General features: G+C 38.7%; 1 protein-coding gene across 1 annotated transcript in view; it reads right to left on the bottom strand.

Moving 5' to 3' along the window:
• Positions 1–18,864, bottom strand: part of SPRED1 (sprouty related EVH1 domain containing 1) — a 111,264-nt gene extending 92,400 nt beyond the window's left edge. The window contains exon 1 of the mRNA XM_043471423.1: positions 17,963–18,864. Coding sequence (XP_043327358.1) covers positions 17,963–17,994 — 32 coding nt within the window. The 5' untranslated portion in view covers positions 17,995–18,864. The remainder of the gene's footprint in view (positions 1–17,962) is intronic.
• Between the last annotated feature and the right edge of the window lie 641 nt (positions 18,865–19,505).

Raw genomic sequence — 19,505 nt, 5'->3', positions numbered from 1 at the left:
TTTATTTTTATTTATTTGGCTACTCCAGGTCTTAGTTGCAGCATGTAGGATTTCTACCTTCACCGTGGCATGCGGGATCTTTTTAAATTGCAGCATGCTATATCTTTAGTTCCAGCACATGAACTTAGTTGCATCATCTGGGATCTGGTTCTCTCACCAGGAATCGAACTCAGGGCTCTTGTGTTGGGAGCTTAGAGTCTTAGCCACTGGACCACCAGGGAAGTCCTTAAATCTTTTACCTTTCTTACACAGTGAAGAATCTGCCTGCAATGCCAGAGACCTGAGTTCGATCCCTGGGTTGAGAAGATCCCCTGGAAAAGGGTATGGCTACCCACTCCAGTATTCTTGCCTGGAGAAATTCACAGCTTCCCTGCAGGCTCAGATGGTAAAGCATTTGCCTGCAATACAGGAGATCTCAGTTCAGTCCCTGGGTGGGGAACATCTCCTGGAGAAGGGGCTGGCAACCCACTCCAGTGTTCTTGCTTGGAGAATCCCATGGACAGAGGAGCCTGGCAGGCTACAGTCCACTGGGTCGCAAAGAGTCAGACACGACTAAGCGACTAACAGTGCCACATTTACACACAATCTATCCTACTGTAAAAACTTCAAAGTGAACTGAAAGACAAGACTGTAGCTACTTTAATCACCAGATTACTGAACTACACTATATATAACATGTAAACATGTCTTTCCAAAATGAAGTAATTTTTACTTTCAGTGTTTTTCCTCACTCTCCTGGGACTTATCTTTTCCAATAGCAGGGAATCAAGTCCTTCATTACCAAAGAACCAATCATCTATTTCCAGTATCAGACTGAGAACTCTGTGAAGGCAAAGACTTAGATTTTACTCATCTGTCTCGCCAAAGCTTATTGGCTTAACACCAGAAAACAAAAACTTTTAGTTCCTTTCTCCAGCATATAATAAATGCTCAATTAATATTTGTTTTAATCTATTTCACTCAGAATCAATATTAATGATTGTGCCAAAGCTAAGAGCAATGTAAAAACCAGAAGAAGGACTAAATTTGACTAGTAAGAAATGCTGCAACATCCTGACCTCCATCTGTTTGGCTGTTTCTATCAGCCTACCACTTCAACACACATGTATGACTGATCCTTATAGGGCTCACTGCGCTGAAACATTAACTACTACTAAATGTGCAGCACACACATAATGAATTTGAATTAACAGACTTTTCTTTATTGAAACAGCTCTAAGTACTATTTTTACAGTACCTAAACATTTCAAGATCTGAGGTTGAGATAATATCCTACTTTGGCAAGATACACAGATAATTAAGTATATATAACTGGGTCTAGAACTTTGTCATTCAATATTAACCAAATAAACTGTCTTCTATCACTAGAACCAGAATTTTAAAATAATATTTTATCTTAACTAAGTACCTAAAGGGTAAAACAAAAAACAAAACATTTACCGAGCAACTGGCAGCAGATTACAAAGATGACTGGCTTAAAAAAACAAAACAAAACAAAAAAACCCTCAAGAACAATACCTACAAACGCCAAAGGAAAAAATTTCATTCAACTCAACAGATGTATACACAAAACCTACGTTGAAATCAGTATACATTCACATCCATGCCAGAATTTCATTAGCTACTTAATAGCTTACTGATGTACAGATAGTCGTTCAGTTGTGTGTGACTCTGCAACTCATGGACTATAGCCCCCCAGGCTACTCTGTCCATGGAATTCTCCAGGCAAGAATACGGGAGTAGATAGCCATTCCCTTCTCCAAAAGATCTTCCCAACCCAGGTCTCCTACACTGCATGCAGATTCTTTATTGTCTGAGCCACCAGGGAAGCTGACAATATTCTATTAAAAATAAACTTTAAATCAAATTTTACAATGAAATAAAGCATACTAAGCTGTTTCACATCTTAATATTTAAGAAAAAGAAAATGTGAGTAACTATTCTGAAATTAATTATGAACTATATAGGAGATTATGTCAAATTACAAAATCCTAGAGCCAAAAATGCTAGGTATCATCTGAACTATCTTACTCATTCTATAAATAAGAAAACTTCGGTTTTTTAAGAAATTGCTTTTTAAAGGAAGACTACACAATGGACAATGCTAACACAAAATAATATAAGGAAACAATAACCAAAACTCACTATCAAAAGCAAATAAAGGTCAAGAAACCAACGGGGACAGAGGAAAAGGAAAAGAGAAGGTGAACCCATAAATAGCCATTTGGAAAGCTAAGATATCACAACAGTTCGGAGGCTGGCCGCTGAAGCCTGACCTAACGAAGTTTGAATCCTATCATTTACTAATAGGTTAGTCCTCTCATGCCTCAGTTTCCTCATCTATAAAACAGATGTAACAGTACCCAATAGGATGGATGTGGGAATTTAAAAATTTATTAATCATTTAAGCATTTAGAACACTGTCTGCCACACACTAAGCAAAAAACATGTTAGCAAATATCATCTGTTACAAAAATTCAGTTTTTATACCCATTCTCTCACACTGCCAGTAGGAGTACAAACTGGAACTACATGGGGACAGTTTTGTATTACCTTGTAAACTTGAAAATTTACAACATAACTTAAATCCAACTATTTTAACCCTAAATACATTAAAGAGAACCTTTAGCATATATGCATTAGAATATTGCAAAAATGTTCACAGTGGTAACACTTGTGATAGCAAATACCTAAAAATAACTCAAATATTCTTAGACAACAGACTGTCTATATTGTGGTAATGTAACACAATGGAGTATTATATGGCAGGGCAAATGAATTAAAAACTATAACAAAAAGAATGGAGACATCTTAATACATTACTGAGCATAAAAAAATCAGTTCAGGAGTTGATATATACATAAGTATATTTCTGTTGTTGTTGTTCAGTCGTATGGATTGTAGCTGTCAGGCTCCTCTGTCCATGGGATTTTCCAGGCAAGAAAACTGGAGTGCATTGCCATTTCCTTCCAGATCTTCTCAATCCAGGGACCGAACCTGTCTCCTGCATTGGCAGGCAGATTCTTTACCACTGAGCCACCAGGGAAGCCCATATTCCCTTTATAGATTTCAAAAATAACGAGACACTGTTAGGTGTACATATATATGATAAAGGTTTTTTTTAACAGGAGGTAAAGGAAATCAACCCTGAATGTTCATTGGAAGGACTGTTGCTAAAGCTCAAACTCCAATACTTTGGCCAATACTTGATGTGAAGAGCTGACTCACTGGAAAAGACCCTGATTCTGGGAAGGATTAAAGGCAAAAGGAGAAGCAGGTGGCAGAAGATGAGATAGATAGCATTGCCGACTCAATGGACATGAATGTGGGCAAACTCCTGGATATAGTGAATACAGAGAAGCCTGGCATGCTACAGTCTGTGGGATGGCAAAGTCGACCCCATGGACAACTTAGTGACTGAACAACAGCAACCAAATGATAAATACACAACAGGGGATAAAGTAACCTCTAGGAAGAGGTCAAAGGAACATAACAGCAGTATGTTAGGTAGATTTTAGTTATCATCAATGTCCCGATTCTTGGATTATACTGAGTGAATACTTGTCAAGTAAATAAAAAAGTAAAAATAATAGACTACAGAGGTCCATACATAGACCAATGATGACAGTATGAATTAAGATAATCATTAGTCTAATTCTGTGCACCAAAGGTTTTTAAAAAAAGAATTGAGAGTTAATCATAATCTGCTTTGGAATGAAAGGTCAAATGAGATAATTCATGTTTGACATACAGCAAAATACTTAATACACTTCAGCTATTAATATTATCCAAAATGGAACAATGTATCAGGATAAAATTCATATGATGCATAGAATAAATCTTAGAATAAAATCCTATGATTTATAGAATAAAACACATTTCAAGATTTAAAATCTCTTCTCACATTAAACTAACCTCTTTCCCGTTTCCTAAAGTGGAAACCAAATCTAAAAAAGACAGAAGCAGGCATGCTACAGTCCACAGGGGTCACAAAGAGTTGGACACAACTTAGCAGCTGAACAACAACAAATAATCTTTAACTTACTATACTCTTTATATGTACCGATACCATTTAGTTCCCCAAACAGGCCCAGACACTTCAATTCTAATTCTTAGGCTTTCCTCTTCTTCCTAAAGTCTTCTAAAACCTTCCCTTTTTCTGCCTTCTCTGCTTACCTCTATTTTTTTTTCTCGATCATCTAAAAAACACTTCTTTCCCTCATTGGTAAATCAAAACTCATACATACATAAATCCATTTTTATATAATTTTCATGCAAAAAGTAATTTGTGGGTAAGAAAAGAGTACTGACTTCATAAGCACAGATGCTCAGACACTAAAAGACTTGCTCTAAATGGCAAAACTGAGACTAGAATCTGAGTTTCTTTTCTTTTCTATATAGATTTCCAGATTTCATAATGTGCCAATCGGCATAATTCTGTTCTTTCTGATACAGGTAACTCACTATCTATATAAATCATATGATCTATGTGACATTTTTAGAGAAACAAATCTTAAACTTAAAATCCTTTCTATATATTTTTTGCCTTTATAAAACTTTTTAAAGTGAAAGAAAGTGAAAGTGAAGTCGCTCAGTCGTGTCTGACTCTTTGCGACCCCGTGGACTGTAGCCTACCAGGCTCCTCCGTCCACGGGATTCTCCAGGCAAGAGTACTGGAGTGGGTTACCATTTCCTTCTCCAGGGGATCTTCCCAACCCAGGGATCAAATCCGGATCTCCCGCATTGGAGGCGGACGCTTTAACCTCTGAGCCATTTAACATGAGTGCAAAGAAGAAAACTTCTTCTATGGGTAATTTCCTGCTACGTTCCAAGTTTCCTACAATGTGATTGCATTCTCTTTGTACTTCAAAAAGTTTCTATTAATCTTTGCTGGATTTTTACGTTCTTACTTTTTGTTTGAAAATGGCAGCTGCTGTAATTACAGTGCACAATCATGACTTGCCCTTGAGGAACACCCTAATGTACCCTAAATACTGCCTCTAACCATAGTACACTTCCTCCCAGAAATGTGCCACACAAGTTAGAGGCATATAATGCCATAGGATATAAATACACAAAGACTTCACAGTTAAAAGTTTTCCTTTTTTCCTAATATAAATGATTAAAAACATTTCATTTCATATTTAAAACACAACTCAATTATTGACTAAAATGCAATATTCTTAATATCTTTGAAATTGTTTATCAGATTTCAAAATAATTATATACTTTTTACAAGCTGCTTTGGGATACATTCCTAAATTCAGGAATGATAAATTCGGGGCACTTCAGTTAAAGAAATCTGAGATGCAATGATGTAACACTTATTATCTATAACCTAGCTTTAGTGATTCAAACCTCAATTCCCCTACAATGCCTCACAACTCAACCCTGAAATGTACTGCCCTGAGAATCCTATACCTTTTCATATTATCTATTTTCATGAAATAATAAGCTGAACACAAATGTAAATCTTTAGTACCAATAAGAAAACACATCTTTAAAGGACAATATTCCATAAATTGCACTGTAGTTCAGAACCTGGAACTTTTAACTACAAGTGTCTTAAGCAGCATTATTTTTACACAGAATAGATAAAATATTCTATAATTCTAATCTATAGAATACAGAAATCAGCTTGTGTCATAAGTAAGTCCAAGTTGTTTTATAGAAGGTTTTGTATGTGTGTGTATGAATGCATGTATGTATGTATGCACACTTTGTTAAAAAGTATAAAGTATTTGTTACTGTTACAGTCAAGAGTTTAAAAGCTATTGTTTTAGGGCATGGGCCTTGGAGTCTTCACCAGCTATTCAACTTTCCTAAGTCCCAGTTTTCTCACCTTTGTAACTGCAGGTAATAATAGCAATAACATTTCAAGTAGCTGTTATCAAGACTAAATCTATCAAATGATTTTAAGACAATACTGGTAGTCATTCAAACATTAGCTGTCACTTAATTACATATTGGGAGCTATGTAAAAAACCCACAAGGTACTAAAGAATAAAAATGAAATCTAAGAAATATGAGAATGCATTTATAAATAATCCACGACAGGCAAAAAATACAATTGTTTGGAAGCAACACTTCATAATTAGAATTTTTTTAAAGGCCACTTATGTTCTTGGACATTAAGTATTTCACTCCCGTAAATGCATCCTAAGAAATTAATTGAACAGAAAAAAAACAAATGTATGCAAAAAAGATGCTCATTACAATTTTATTGATAAGCCAAGAGCTGGGTACCAAAATATTCACTAACAAGAAAATACCTATGTAAATTTATGGTACAACTTGATGAACTATTATAAATGCTAAAATAATGATTACTAAAAAAGCCATGTATAAGTATAGAAATTAAGTATATTTGATGAAAATAAATAATATTCATATATACACTATTAAAACAAATAAAAACATATTTGTATGGGACTAGAAGCAACTGAAAACTATGCTGACTTTTGATTTTGTTTTTTTTCTTGTCCTCCCCAAAACAAAGTCAGTGTCTTAGTCCATCAGCTTGCAATAACAAAATACAACAGAATGGAGGCAGGTAGCTAACAGAAATTTATTTTTCACAACTCTGGAGGCTGAGAAGTTCAAGATCGAGATGCCAGCATGGTTGGATAAAGGCCTTCTTCCTGGTTCACAGCTAGGGACTTTTCACATGGTGCAAGGGACTCTGTGGAACCTCCATCCTCATGATTTAGGCACCCTCTAAAGGCCCCACACCATTATACCATTGTCTCTGGGGGTTAGGAATTCAACATACAAGTTTGGTGGGGACATTCAGACGTCAGAAGTCAGTTAAAAGGATTCAACTCAGTTTTCTTCCTACTAAAGACCTAGTTGAAATAGTGTAAAATGCAAAAATGACTAGACATTAGCCAGTAATTATTTAAGTCAAACTATTTTTGTATGATGTATGCTGGGACCGAGTACACAGTATAGATTCAGACTCAACAGGACCTATATAACTTAAAACTCAACATTCAAAACACTAAGATCATGGCGAAGAGATGGGGGGGGCGGGAATCAAAAAACAGGGACAGGCTTTATTTTCTTGGGCTCCAAAATCATTGCAGATGGTGACTACAATCATGAAATTAAAAGACAACTGCTCCTTGAAATAAAAGCTATGACCAACCTAGGCAGCATATTAAAAAGCAGAGACATACTTTGCCAACAAAGGTCCATCGAGTCAAAGCTATGGTTTTTCCAGAGGTCATGTATGGATATGATTGGACCATAAAGAAAGCTGAGCGCTGAAGAATTGATGCTTTTGAACTGTGGTGTTGGAGAAAACTCTTCAGAATCCTTTGGACTGCAAGGAGATCAAACCAGTCAATCCTGAAGGAAATCAGTCCTGAATATTCTTTGGAAGGACTGATGCTGAAGCTGAAACTCCGATACTTTGGCCACCTGATGCAAAGAACTGACTCATTAGAAAAGACCCTGATATTGGGAAAGACTGAAGGCAGGAGGAGAAGGGGATGACAGAGGATGAGATGGTTGGATGGCATCATCGACTCGACAGACAAGAATTTGAGCAAGCTCCAGGAGCTGGTGATGGGCAGGGAAGCCTGGTGTGCTACAGTCCATGAGGTCACGAAGAGTTGGACATGACTGAGCTGAACTGATAAAACTTAGAAGCTAAGTTCGCTCTCTCCAGAAGTATCAAGATGAGGAAAAACTGCAAAGGAAAACTCATATGATTAAAGAGAGGCCAGCCTGTCCACTCATTCATCTACTTCTCTCCCCTTCTTTTTTGAAAAAATTATAATACAGAGTTGAAAAAATATCTTAATTTGATAGACTACTTACTAAAGTTACTTGTTGTATTTTTTTAACTCTTACTGAGTTGATTAAGTTTTTTGGATCAAATAAAATAACTCTCAAGAGAAAAAGCATACACATTTTTCATCATATTTTTAAGCTCCTAATTTATGTTCATTTAGGACTTTGATTCACAGATAACTTCAAACTCATTCCTAAACCAAGTTTTAGTAATTACATACCTAAGGCTATTATTTTTTAAATAACAAATGACACAGTATCAGAATAATAATGTTAAACATCAGGTTAAATCAAAATATAAACAAATTTTTGCTTTAGTTGTTGATGATTATAAAATGATAAACCTAAGCTTACAGACCTTTAGCTGTCCAAATCAAAGTCAGCAGTAAACCACAGCAATAAACTTCTACCTAGATCTAGCTCATGTCACCTATTATGAGTTCCTAGTTGATTACACAGGCAAAAAATTAAAAATCTAAATCTTTAATAACCTGAAAAAAATACTCCTCCTCCCATCTCCCATGAAAGTAGTTTCTTTCCCCCTCCATATAATTTGAAAGTTCCTTCATTCAACTCTGCAAATGATGGCTTTTTCCCACTGAAATTAGCTAATTTTGATGAAAGTGAAAGCTTTTCAGTCATATCCAACTCTTCATGACCACACGGGACTATAGTCCATGGAATTCTCCAGTTCAGAGTACTGGAGAGGGTAGTCTTTCTCTTCTCCAGGGGATCTTCCCAACCCAGGGATCGAACCCAGGTCTCCCACATTTCAGGCCATGTTCTTTACCAGCTGAGCCACAAGGGCCCAAGGATACTGGAGTGGGTAGCCTATCCCTTCTCCAGTGGATCTTCCCGACCCAGGAATCAAACCCAGGTCTCCTACACTGCAGGCAGATTCTTTACCAACTAAGCTATCAAGGAAGCCAATTGTGATGGAGAGATATCAAACCTACTTATATGTATTTCCAAAATGTGCTCAGATACTAAAATTGTTTTAAAAAATATACACAATAGAGATTTATATTATTTTTTGCATGTTGGAATGTTTAAATTTTAAGTTTTTCTGAAAAGCAGCTTTTTAACATTTAAACTCAAATACAATTTTTCCATCAGGTCCATAATCCTTTTCAAAAAGTAACCCTACCTTCAGGCTAAATGAAAATGTGTACTGATTTCATGAACATAGTACCTTTCTTCCCAAGAACTGAAAGTTCTTTTTAATATTCTCTTATCTCTAATCAAAAAATGTTATGGAGGGAGGAGGGAAGGTTATGTTTTATCTTTTAACATCCCTCTGAAGTAGGGACATGTTATCCTGGTTTTACAGACGGAAAATCAAGCACAAAGGCAGGTTACATGATTTGCCAAAGTCTTAATGGGACAGTCAGGAGTAACCACAGGATTGTGTTAATTATGAATACCAAGTCAATTATAGAAATTTAGTGAATTTTGTTTCAAAAAAATCTTTCTAACCACATTAGGATTAAAGTATCCCCAAAATACAAAATGTTCTGTCAAAGACAATATAATTTATTTGGATAAAGCCCTACAGTATCAGTCAACATTTTGGTCAGTCTCAGAAAAATCTTTAACTTCATGGTAAGTTCCAACTCTGGGTAATTCACTCACATGTCTAAGCTTCTTTTCTATTTCCTAATTCCCAACACCATTATTACATGAGATCCTATCATTTCTAATACTCCCAACTCCTCTAGGATGAGCCCTTCCCTTTTCTTATCCTCTATGACACCCTCCTTTTCAATTTCCAATTCCAAAACCCTTACTCCTGTTTCTTAAAATTGCAGTGGCAGATGTCAATATTCATACTCCCATTTTAAGCAGCTCATCCCACACACTAATTAAATACAATGGCCCTGGCTAAGGATTCCTCTCCACCTCAACTTCTGATACCAACCCAGGAAACTGAACAGCCATACTGGTGAACTTTTAAAATATCCCAACAAATCCTGGTTCCTCTACTCCAACAACCTGTTTCTACTTTAATCTTCCATCATGTTACCACTCTGGAGTCTGTGTTCTTTGATCAAAATCTATCTTTTGATTTCCCTACTTGCGCTCTACCGGTTCTTTAACTTTATCAAAACTTATAGTCTCTCAAGACATTTATCACTTCTACTTGTCTACCTATCACTTCGAGCTTATTTTTTTTTCTTCAAAATCTAGTCTGGCCATGAAATACATGAGGTACTGCTGCTGCTAAGTCGCTTCAGTCGTGTCCGACTCTGTGTGACCCCATAGACAGCAGCCCACCAGGCTCCCCTGTCCCTGGGATTCTCCAGGCAAGAACACTGAAGTGGGTTGCCATTTCCTTCTCCAATGCGTGAAAGTGAAGTCGCTCAGCTGTGTCCAACTCATAGCGACCCCATGGACTTTGGCCCACCAGGCTTTTCCATCCATGGGATTTTCCAGGCAAGAGTACTGGAGTGGGGTGCCACTGCCTTCTCCGATATGAGGTACAGTGTGGTATAAATATAGTGCAATTTGAATTTCAGTTCTACCACTCACTCCCTTGCGTGGCTACAAGTAAGTTACTAAACCTCTTTTAAGTCTTGGTTATCTCAATTGTAAACTATGGATAATACTTAGTTCACATGGTCATTAGAAGGATTAAATCTAGCCCAGTATCTGACCCAAGCAATAAAACAGTTTGCAAGACTCCTCTTTCCTGGGCCGTGCTCTCCCAATTAACCACCTTTCCTTATTTTTTGTTTTCCTCCTCTCCATTATCAACATCACCTCATTCAATAAATAATCTCAACTCCAAACTTCCCCCTAAATTTATGTATTCTTACTTTTTGCTGTCTCCATTCATCACTTCCCATTTTGTCTAATTTCTCTCCTACCTCTCAAGACTTTTCTGTCTTTTATTGTCCCTTCTCCCTCTCCCTTAAAAACACTCCTGATTCTCACTATTCATTTTCTATTACTATTTAACATTATCCTTGGGCAATTTTTCACTGGCTTCAACTACAGGTATACTTTGCAGATATTGTAGTTCAGTTTCAGATTACTGAAATATCTTCTATGCTTGTTTTTCAGTCACCCCCCACCCCCCACCAAGCCTCTCTTCTTGGAACGCCCCTCCTCTTCCCATTGCCCTCATCTCTGGCTGACTCCTAAATACCATCTCTTTTCTGAAGGCCTCCTTCACACACAACTTCCACTCTGCAGTTCACCAAAGGTAAAATTGCTTTCTTCTTAAGCCTTGAAGACTTCATAACCAGAACACTCAGCACATTTCAGAGGGATCTAGTTTCCTTGCTGGATAGTGAAAGCAGTTATCAGGTTTTACTTATCTTTGTATCCATATATATAACTCAGCAACTAAAATTCTGAAATGCTTTTACATATTATTAAAGGGACAAACCCAGAACTGATCCCGAATTCCAATCTCAAAATATCAGTGTAATTCACAACAGAACAGTGAAAGTAGTTTGGTGATTTTATGCCAAAGTTAATCATTAACATTCTGACGTGGTAAAAGTTATAACTTTGAAAAAGTAGCATCAAAAAAGTCAAAGTTCACCAAATTCCATCTAAAGTTTGGTAATCCAACTACTGGATACTAAAACATTAACAAATACTGCTTATTTGTGAAAGTAATCTCTAACCAAGTGAAGAGACAAACAAAATGTGTCTAATCATAAGTATAGTATCATTATATACTACCAACAGACGATTAAATTCTGCATTCCAAGTCATAATGGCCTTTATCGAAACTATAATACCTGTTTCACAGATAACATTTAGAAATAAAACGATAAAACTGATATTAAAATATAATTTCCAATTACTCTTAAATTTAGAAATGCTTATTCTTCACACTCTAAATATAGAAAGAAAATGCCTTCCAAAGTAATTTTAAAATTTCATATGCTAGGTAATTTCTACTGTCCAATCCTACATTTACAAGCAACATGGATGATCTATTAAATGTGGATTTCCAAAGTACAAAGAAAGTCACTCAGGATTCTTGAACTAAAAGCAATCCTAAAAAGTTGATCAAATACAATACTCATTTTAATCAGAAAAAGTAAAATTCTAGAGCAGAAAAATAATATAAATCCATATTTATGAACATTTATATCATAAATCTATGAAGTATGGACATTCACTTCCATACTATAAGCAGAGACCAAATGACAATCCGGCATTTAAGATTGTATCATTTCTTTTCCTTATTCTTCAAATGTGACAAACTATATTGATTTTCTCATGTTGACATTCTTGCAATCTCACAATAAATCCAGTTTGACTGTGAGGCTTTGTTGTTTTTAGTTCACTGAATTGTGTTTAATTTGCTACTTTTTGAAAATTCTCTGCCAGTATCTCTCAGTATTTCCTCTCCCCCATTATTTCTTCTTTTAGAACTGTTAGCTGCATCTTGGACTGGTTCATCTTATCATTCACATTTCTTAACCTTCCTATTTTGTATCTCTATCTTTGGGTTCAGTCTTTAGGACCTCAGTCATAGCAGGAAGATTTAACCTTTTGCGCCATGGACCTCTTTGGCAGTTCTAGCGAAGTCAATGGCCCCCTTTCTCAGAATATTAAAGACTTTAAACAAAATATGTAAGATTACAAAATAAATCAATTATATTGAAATAATTATCAAACTATTTTAAATTTTGGTGCTTGCTTCGGCAGCACATATACTAAAATATTTTTGATTTTGGTAGAGTAGTAATGTTCCTGTATTAACATATTAAAATACAAGCTCTACCAATGGCTTAATAACTGTAATAATTTCAAACTAGTGATGGTAGTAAGTGCTATTTCAAGATATCTGAAACAACTAAACAGGAAATGTACTGTATGGGGAAAAAATATGAGTCTATTGGTGTTATGCATTGAACTGAATCTCTCCAAAAAGATGTTAGGTCCTAACAGCAGTACCACAGAAAGTGACCTTATTTGGAAAGAAGGTCACCACAGATGTAATTAATTAAGAGACAGTCATAGTGGAGTTGAGTGGGCTCCTAATCCATTATGACTAGTGTCCTTATGAGAAGATGGCCATAAGACACATGCAGTACTTTGTTAGACCAGCCTTGTGAAGCTAACATAGTTGCTGTCACAAGTACCTCTAACCCTGCTATGGTTGCTGGTATTTTCAATTATGAATGCAGACACATTTCAGCTACAGATTCGTAAAAGCACTCTGAGTTCTAAGCCCTTATGTCTAAATCAATTACCACCTCAGTCTGAGATCCAGTACTCATTAACTATGTTTTAGCAAAAATAATGAACTATGTTTAAACAAAAATATACCAACAATTTTCTTTCCTTCCCATTACAAACCATTCTGCGTGCCACAAAAACAACACCTTATGGGTCTGTTAAGACTTTGGTTCTAGACTCAAAAATGAGATAACGCTATCACACAAAACTTGAAATAAACAGCAAATTAAACTTAAAAGAACAAAACAATTCATTATCTGAGTTAATTTCTTACACTGAATAAATGTGAAATTATCCTCTAGTGTTAGATTAACATTTGTGTGAATAACCAAATGAAAAGACTGACTTTTGACACGTCTAGGCCAGGAAGTAAAGCATGAGAGCTGGTATCTTAATATATTCCTCTTAAGACCTACCCCAAAAGCCTTTTATTCACTTATTCATCTAAAGACCATATTTATTGGGGGGAAAAAAAAAGTTTTCTATCTGTAATGAATATTATAATTATCAAAGACACACGGCTATTAATTTAAGCTCAAAATGAGGAAGCCTTTAGAGATTAGGAATGCACCAACGGTTTCCAAATGTATCTTGGTTCTTCAAAATTCATGCTTCTACTTCATCATCCTATGAGATCTACTGAAGTTTTTCATTTGCTTAAACATATCAAAATCAACAATCTAATCAAACTGACCAATTAAAAAATACATATATTACTATGTATTAAGTCTAAGACTTACAGTGTGTCTATCACTGTATTACTTTAGGATAATTTAGAACAAGAAGAGCTCATAATGATGATTAGTTCAAATTCCTTGATTTACAAGTTAGCAAACTGAGTACCCCAAAGGCTGTCACTTGCCCAGAATCAGAGAATAAATTAGGTACAGTTAGGACAGAAACTCAACTCCCAAATCCAAGTCCAACATTCTTTACATTATAGTCGCGTCTGACTCTTTGTGACCCCAAAGAGAGCAGCCCACCAGGCTCCTCCATTCATGGAATTCTCCAGGCAAGAATCCTGAAGTGGGTTGCCATGCCTTTCTCCAGAGGATCTTTCCAACCCAGGGATGGAACCTGGGTCTCCCACATTGCAGGCAGATTCTTTACCATCTGAGCCACTAGGGAAGCCCCGCATAAAAGTTGGTGAGAGTTACATAAATTATTAGTAAATGCCTTTTATATGATCATCTTAATTCTCCTTATGTTTAAAAACAGTGCAGTTGCCCCACAACCAACTAACAAGTTTTCTGTTTTCTAAAAAATCAATTTTATTTTATTATCCAGACATTTAAAAAATAGGAATACAATCTCATTTCCACCTTCAAAGTGGGCAAAAATTTTTTTTCAAAGAGAAAAAGGCATAAGCACTCTCACACCTGAGTCTTCTTTTCTAGAGAGCAATTTAGCAGAAAGAGTAAGACAACTTAAAATTTGTGTATTTTATTCAATCTCTAGACTATTTCAAGGAGAAAAAGATTTGGATGAAGACACAACTTAGGATCAAACGCATCACTGTTCAGAAATAACAGAAAAATAGTAGATCAATTAAAATATGTTATACACTGAACATAATGCAGGTGTTAAGAATTATGTTTTAGGAAATATTTAATGATACCAGAAAATATTCACATATATTAAGGTATGACAGTACCCTACTATGCAACTCTGCTAAAACTACATGTGTATATATAAATTACATAATACATGTGTAAAGCATTTATCACAGATTTTTACTCTTGGCACATAGTAAAAATCAGATAAATGAACATGATTCATTATCAACATCACAGAAAAGGGAGAGTTTGACTACATATCAAATGTTTAAATACTGTTATGTGAATGGTAGAAATGCAAATACATTACTTATTCACTTTAAAGACCAGTTTGTGCATCATTTGAAATAAACTATCACTCTTGCATGGAGGGTTTTGTTTTTTTGTTGTTTTTAATAACACTTTTAACGCACTTACAGTTCCTACTGAAGGCTGGGGAAGAAAAGCAGACTTTCACCAACCCTCCCCAAGTCTGGCATTGTATAAGACGAAGTGTTACAGACTTACAGAATTACTTACTTAGTTTAAATATATTACTTAATTAAATATATACCCACAATCAACCTCTGAGAACTATTTCTCTCTCTACACATAACTCTAATTTCAAATAAGCATGTACTAGAGGGTTTCAAAATGAGGCCTCTAAAAGCCTTACTTGATTTTACCACAATGGCTATCTAGAAAAGGTTAATGGTTTTCTAAGACTGGTAATTTGCACTCTTTTTAAAAGTCAAAATCACGTGAAAAACATACAAGTGTTAAGAACAGTCTCTAATTACCTATTGATTATGGATTTTAAAAAAAGAGAGAAAAGAAAAAGGAAAAAATACACATAAGGCTCCAATAAAAGCCATATATTAGGGCAGTTTTAAACTATGCTAAGGCTTTAAGGACATCTACCATAACATTTGTTTCTTCCTAATACATGTAATTATAATTAAGGAATTTCCATTTGAAAACATTATATATTAAAGAGCAGATACCTAAATTATCAGGATAATGTCTACATTCCAAAAAAGTTCACTCTTTCTGGTTTACCTATTGCACAAACAATGCAGGCTCTAATAAAACTGATTATCAGATGAACACATCACTTTCTAAACAAAAAAATAAAAGTAAAACCCACAAGAGTTTGTCCCCACGAAGAGTTAACATCTCATGGCAAAAATTGTATGTTAAAACATATTATTCTCGACCTATCAAAATTAACATAACAAAGCCCCTATCAGGAAAAAATTTAACAACAAACCAGGATAAATTAGTGAAAACAGAATTCTTAAGTCTGAGTGAGATAATTTCCAAATTGTCCCATACTAAGTACATTAATTATTTTAAAGGCAATTTTATCATTAATAAATATTGTCATTAGGTGCTTCAAATATCAAAATGTTTGAGATTAAACCACCGGGAATATTTATTCATTTTTAGTGTAAAAAATTATCATTCACTGAATAATCACAACAAAAAACTTGTACTCTCAATTTGTCCATGGTAAGTATTACAAGAGTCCACTTAAAAACTGTATTTTACACGTGTGTCAATTCACATTTCCATATTAGCGTTTCTATTAGCTGCATCCATAAAAGGAGGTATTCAATATTTTACTTTAAATATGGTAATTAGTCCTCTCCCATCCCCAAAATAGAACCTGACATTTTGATCCAGGCTACTTTCTTAAAAGAAGGTTATCAGCAAAAAGTACCGTCATTCTGTTCACGGGTTTTAGCAGTTTTTCTCCTAACTAAGCGTTATCTGAGATACGTCTTGATCTCTCTCAAACTAGGTCTAATCTGCGGAAGGCTGTGAGACAGTGTACAGCACTGTGAATGGCCAGCCAGGTATTTTATGAATGGAGGCGATCACGTGATCCCAGAACCTCCCCGAACTGATATTTCCCACATAACTGTGTCAACATTCTGAGAACAGGGGTAGTTGTTTGTGTGGGCGTATATTTTTGAATTTAACCTATAACTTCGATTGCTCCTTACTTTCTGACCTCAAAACTTTACATGAAGACTGGCAGTTGAGCTTCGAATTTCTTCCTGGGAAATCCTTTCAAGATGTCCAAGGTGATGGATGTTTAATTATTTTTTTATGAATGAAAAGTGTGCTATGCAAATGAGGGCGATTCACAAAAAGAGAGAGAACATGGCGGCCACTTCTGCTTCTAGACTGCACTGACACTGCAGCAATCCACCTTCTCCCACACCCCGCTCGTCAGAGGAGCGTGTTGTGGGGCGGGGGGTGGGGGTGGAGGGTGGACGCTGCCCGGCATTTCTCAAGCTATTTTATGTTAAACAAGCCTAGGCTTTGGACTTTAAAGCTCTCAGAAAGGTCTGACTCGAGGAATGCTCTTTACTTAAAGGAATGCGTCCTAGGACTAGTCCTAACTCACTTAACTCTTTCCAACCCTCCGAAGATAAACAAAACTTGGAATTTAATAACAAGAAAACGGACACTAATATTCGCATGGAATTAAGTTCCGTCTCAACAGAAAACTGTTGCAGCCTCATTATTCCTCCAGGCAGCCGTTATGTTACAGCAAAATATTTAATAGGCAAAGTATTTTGCTTGGAAAACATAAGGACAGCCCAAATAAACAAAAACTTAAGCCGAGATGCTCTACAAGTTAATGAATGAAGTCATCAACATGTTCAGCAATGTAAACACTGTTAAATCGACGTGAACGGTGTGTTTCAATGTAGCTGAAAGATAAAATTTAGCTTTCAAAATTTTCCTATGCTCCTCATAAAGATAAGTCCAGCGTTCGCAAAGCAAAATAGAATAGTTCAACATCGCCCACACTCCAGGTGTCCCCAACGCTACAGAAATTATAAAAATGCTTCCCTAGCTCCATTTTTTACAAAAATTTTACAGGTCACAAGTTTAAAAAGGGTGAGGGGCGGGGGGAGGCTTAATCGGTATTTAAGAAACACTGACTCATCGAATTAAGATTCAAGTGCAGTTTGATGCAGGAGGTGCTCCCACACATTAGTTTCCAAGTGAAACAGCTATAAAGGAGGCAAAATGGATATTTAAGGTGTATTGATTGGTGTGCTAAAGTGAAAAAGGACAGGCCAGAGGTCTTCCAGGCACTGGGTGGGATAATTGCTACCCCTCCTCCATCCATCCATATTATTCCTTCTCATGGACAAACAATTGCCATCCCAGCCCAAATTCAATACCTTCTCCCACAAGAAAGCCAACTAAATGCTGGGGGTGGGGGTCCGGGGGTCCTGCCATTAAATAAAATGGCTAAAGAAATCAAATGTTTTCTCCAGAACAAGATGCACGCAAACTCTCCACGGTTGCAAGCACCCAACTCCCCGAGGAGGTCTGGAGAGGTGTCGAGGAAAAATGGGGGGGGGGGGGTGGTTAGTAATCAAGATCAGTGAGGTGCTTACTCGTTGTCAGAAGTCGCCGTCTCCTCGCTCATCTTTCCCTCACCGCGATCCGATCTGGAGATGGAGGAGCAACAGCAGGCAGAGGAGCAGCAGCAGCACTGAGGGGCAGGAGGCAGCGGCGGCCGGGGGGGCGCGGGGGCAGCGGCTCAGGGGCCTCACCATGGTGGATGCCTCACCCGGAACGGTGCCCCCCCAGCCGGGAACCCCGGCCACCCCCGCAGGGGGGTGGCGGCGACAACCTCCACCGTGGCGACCCCAGCCTCTTCCCCCGCCTCAGCGTCCAGCCAAAGGATCCGAGGAGGCCGGGGAGGGTGGGAGCCAAGCAAAAAAGGAAGGGGGGCTGCGAAGGTTGACTGGAGACCGGCTCCGCCGGCCACTGGCGGAGCGCGGCGGGGTCCGGCCAGCAAGGAGCAGGCAGGCGGGCTGAGAACCCAGGAGCAGAGGCGGCGCTTCCCTCAGGGATGCGGCGAGGAGGAAGCAAGGATCCGCTTGGTGGGGGCCGGCGGGGGGGTGCCGAGCCCAGGCTCCGGGCGGCGGCGACGCGGTCCTGCCGGAGCCCACCCCACCATCTCCCGCCTCGCCGCCGGCTGCCCGCTCAGCCCCGGGCGGCGACCGGGCCGGTCCTTCCGGACGAGCAGAAGCGGGCGAGGGGCCTCACGGCGGCGGATTCCTCCAGACACGCTCCGGCCAGGACGACTCCAGAAGGGGGAGGAGGGGGCGGCGGGGCGCGTGTGAGGCAGGGGCGGGCGAACGTATCGTCTTCACCCGGGTCGGAGAAGAGCAGCACGCTCGAGGGGCAGGGTCCCGAGAAGAGGCGGGAGAGCGAGGAGACCGGCCGCGGGTCCCCCACCAGACGGTGCCCACCAGCAGCTCCGCGGGCCAGCTCCTCACGCTCGCCAGAGGGGAGCCGCGAGGGGGGCGGCGGAAGCGCTCACGCCGCCCGCTCCTTCCGCCGCCGCCGCTGCCCGAACCGGGGGCGCCCGCGGGAGAAGGAGGCGAAGTAGTCCCTGGCGATTTCTGCAGGCCGCCGGCTTCCCGGAGGGCCAGAGCGGGTACGGGGCGGGGTTGCCGCGCGGAGTGCCCGGCCTGAGAGGGTGTGTAGGTAGGAGGACGAAAAGCTGCGACCTCCGGGCGAATCACTGCAACTCGAAGTCGTGTGCAGCATAGCAAGTTTCAGGAAAGTAGTTCCCTCCTCCCTTCATTTCCCAAATCGTTGTCGAGCCTCCGAGCGGGGAGAGGAGGAGGGAGGCGGAGGGATACGCAGGCACCGTGCTCGTGTGCGTGCGCGCGCTCCAAACTCTTGGCACGCCGCGAAAGGGGGCGGGGGTGGGAGCTGCACGGGGAGCCGCTCCGGAGGTTGCATTGTTGCGGCGCGCTGCTCCCCGTCACTTGCTCTCAAATATCCTGGTGGTTTGAACAGAAAAGCTAGAGTGACAGTGTGCTCCAGGAGGAAACTGGAGGCCGCTCTCTTCTGCTATGCGTTTGTGTGTGTGTGTGTGTTTTCCTTGCAAAGAATGGAACTGGCAGGAGTTCATCTTTAGTT

The sequence above is a fragment of the Cervus canadensis genome, chromosome 6, assembly GCF_019320065.1.
Source record: "Cervus canadensis isolate Bull #8, Minnesota chromosome 6, ASM1932006v1, whole genome shotgun sequence".
NCBI classification, from domain to species: domain Eukaryota; kingdom Metazoa; phylum Chordata; class Mammalia; order Artiodactyla; family Cervidae; genus Cervus; species Cervus canadensis.
Note: the sequence above shows the minus strand (reverse complement) of the source record. Positions and strands in the feature narration are given on the sequence as shown.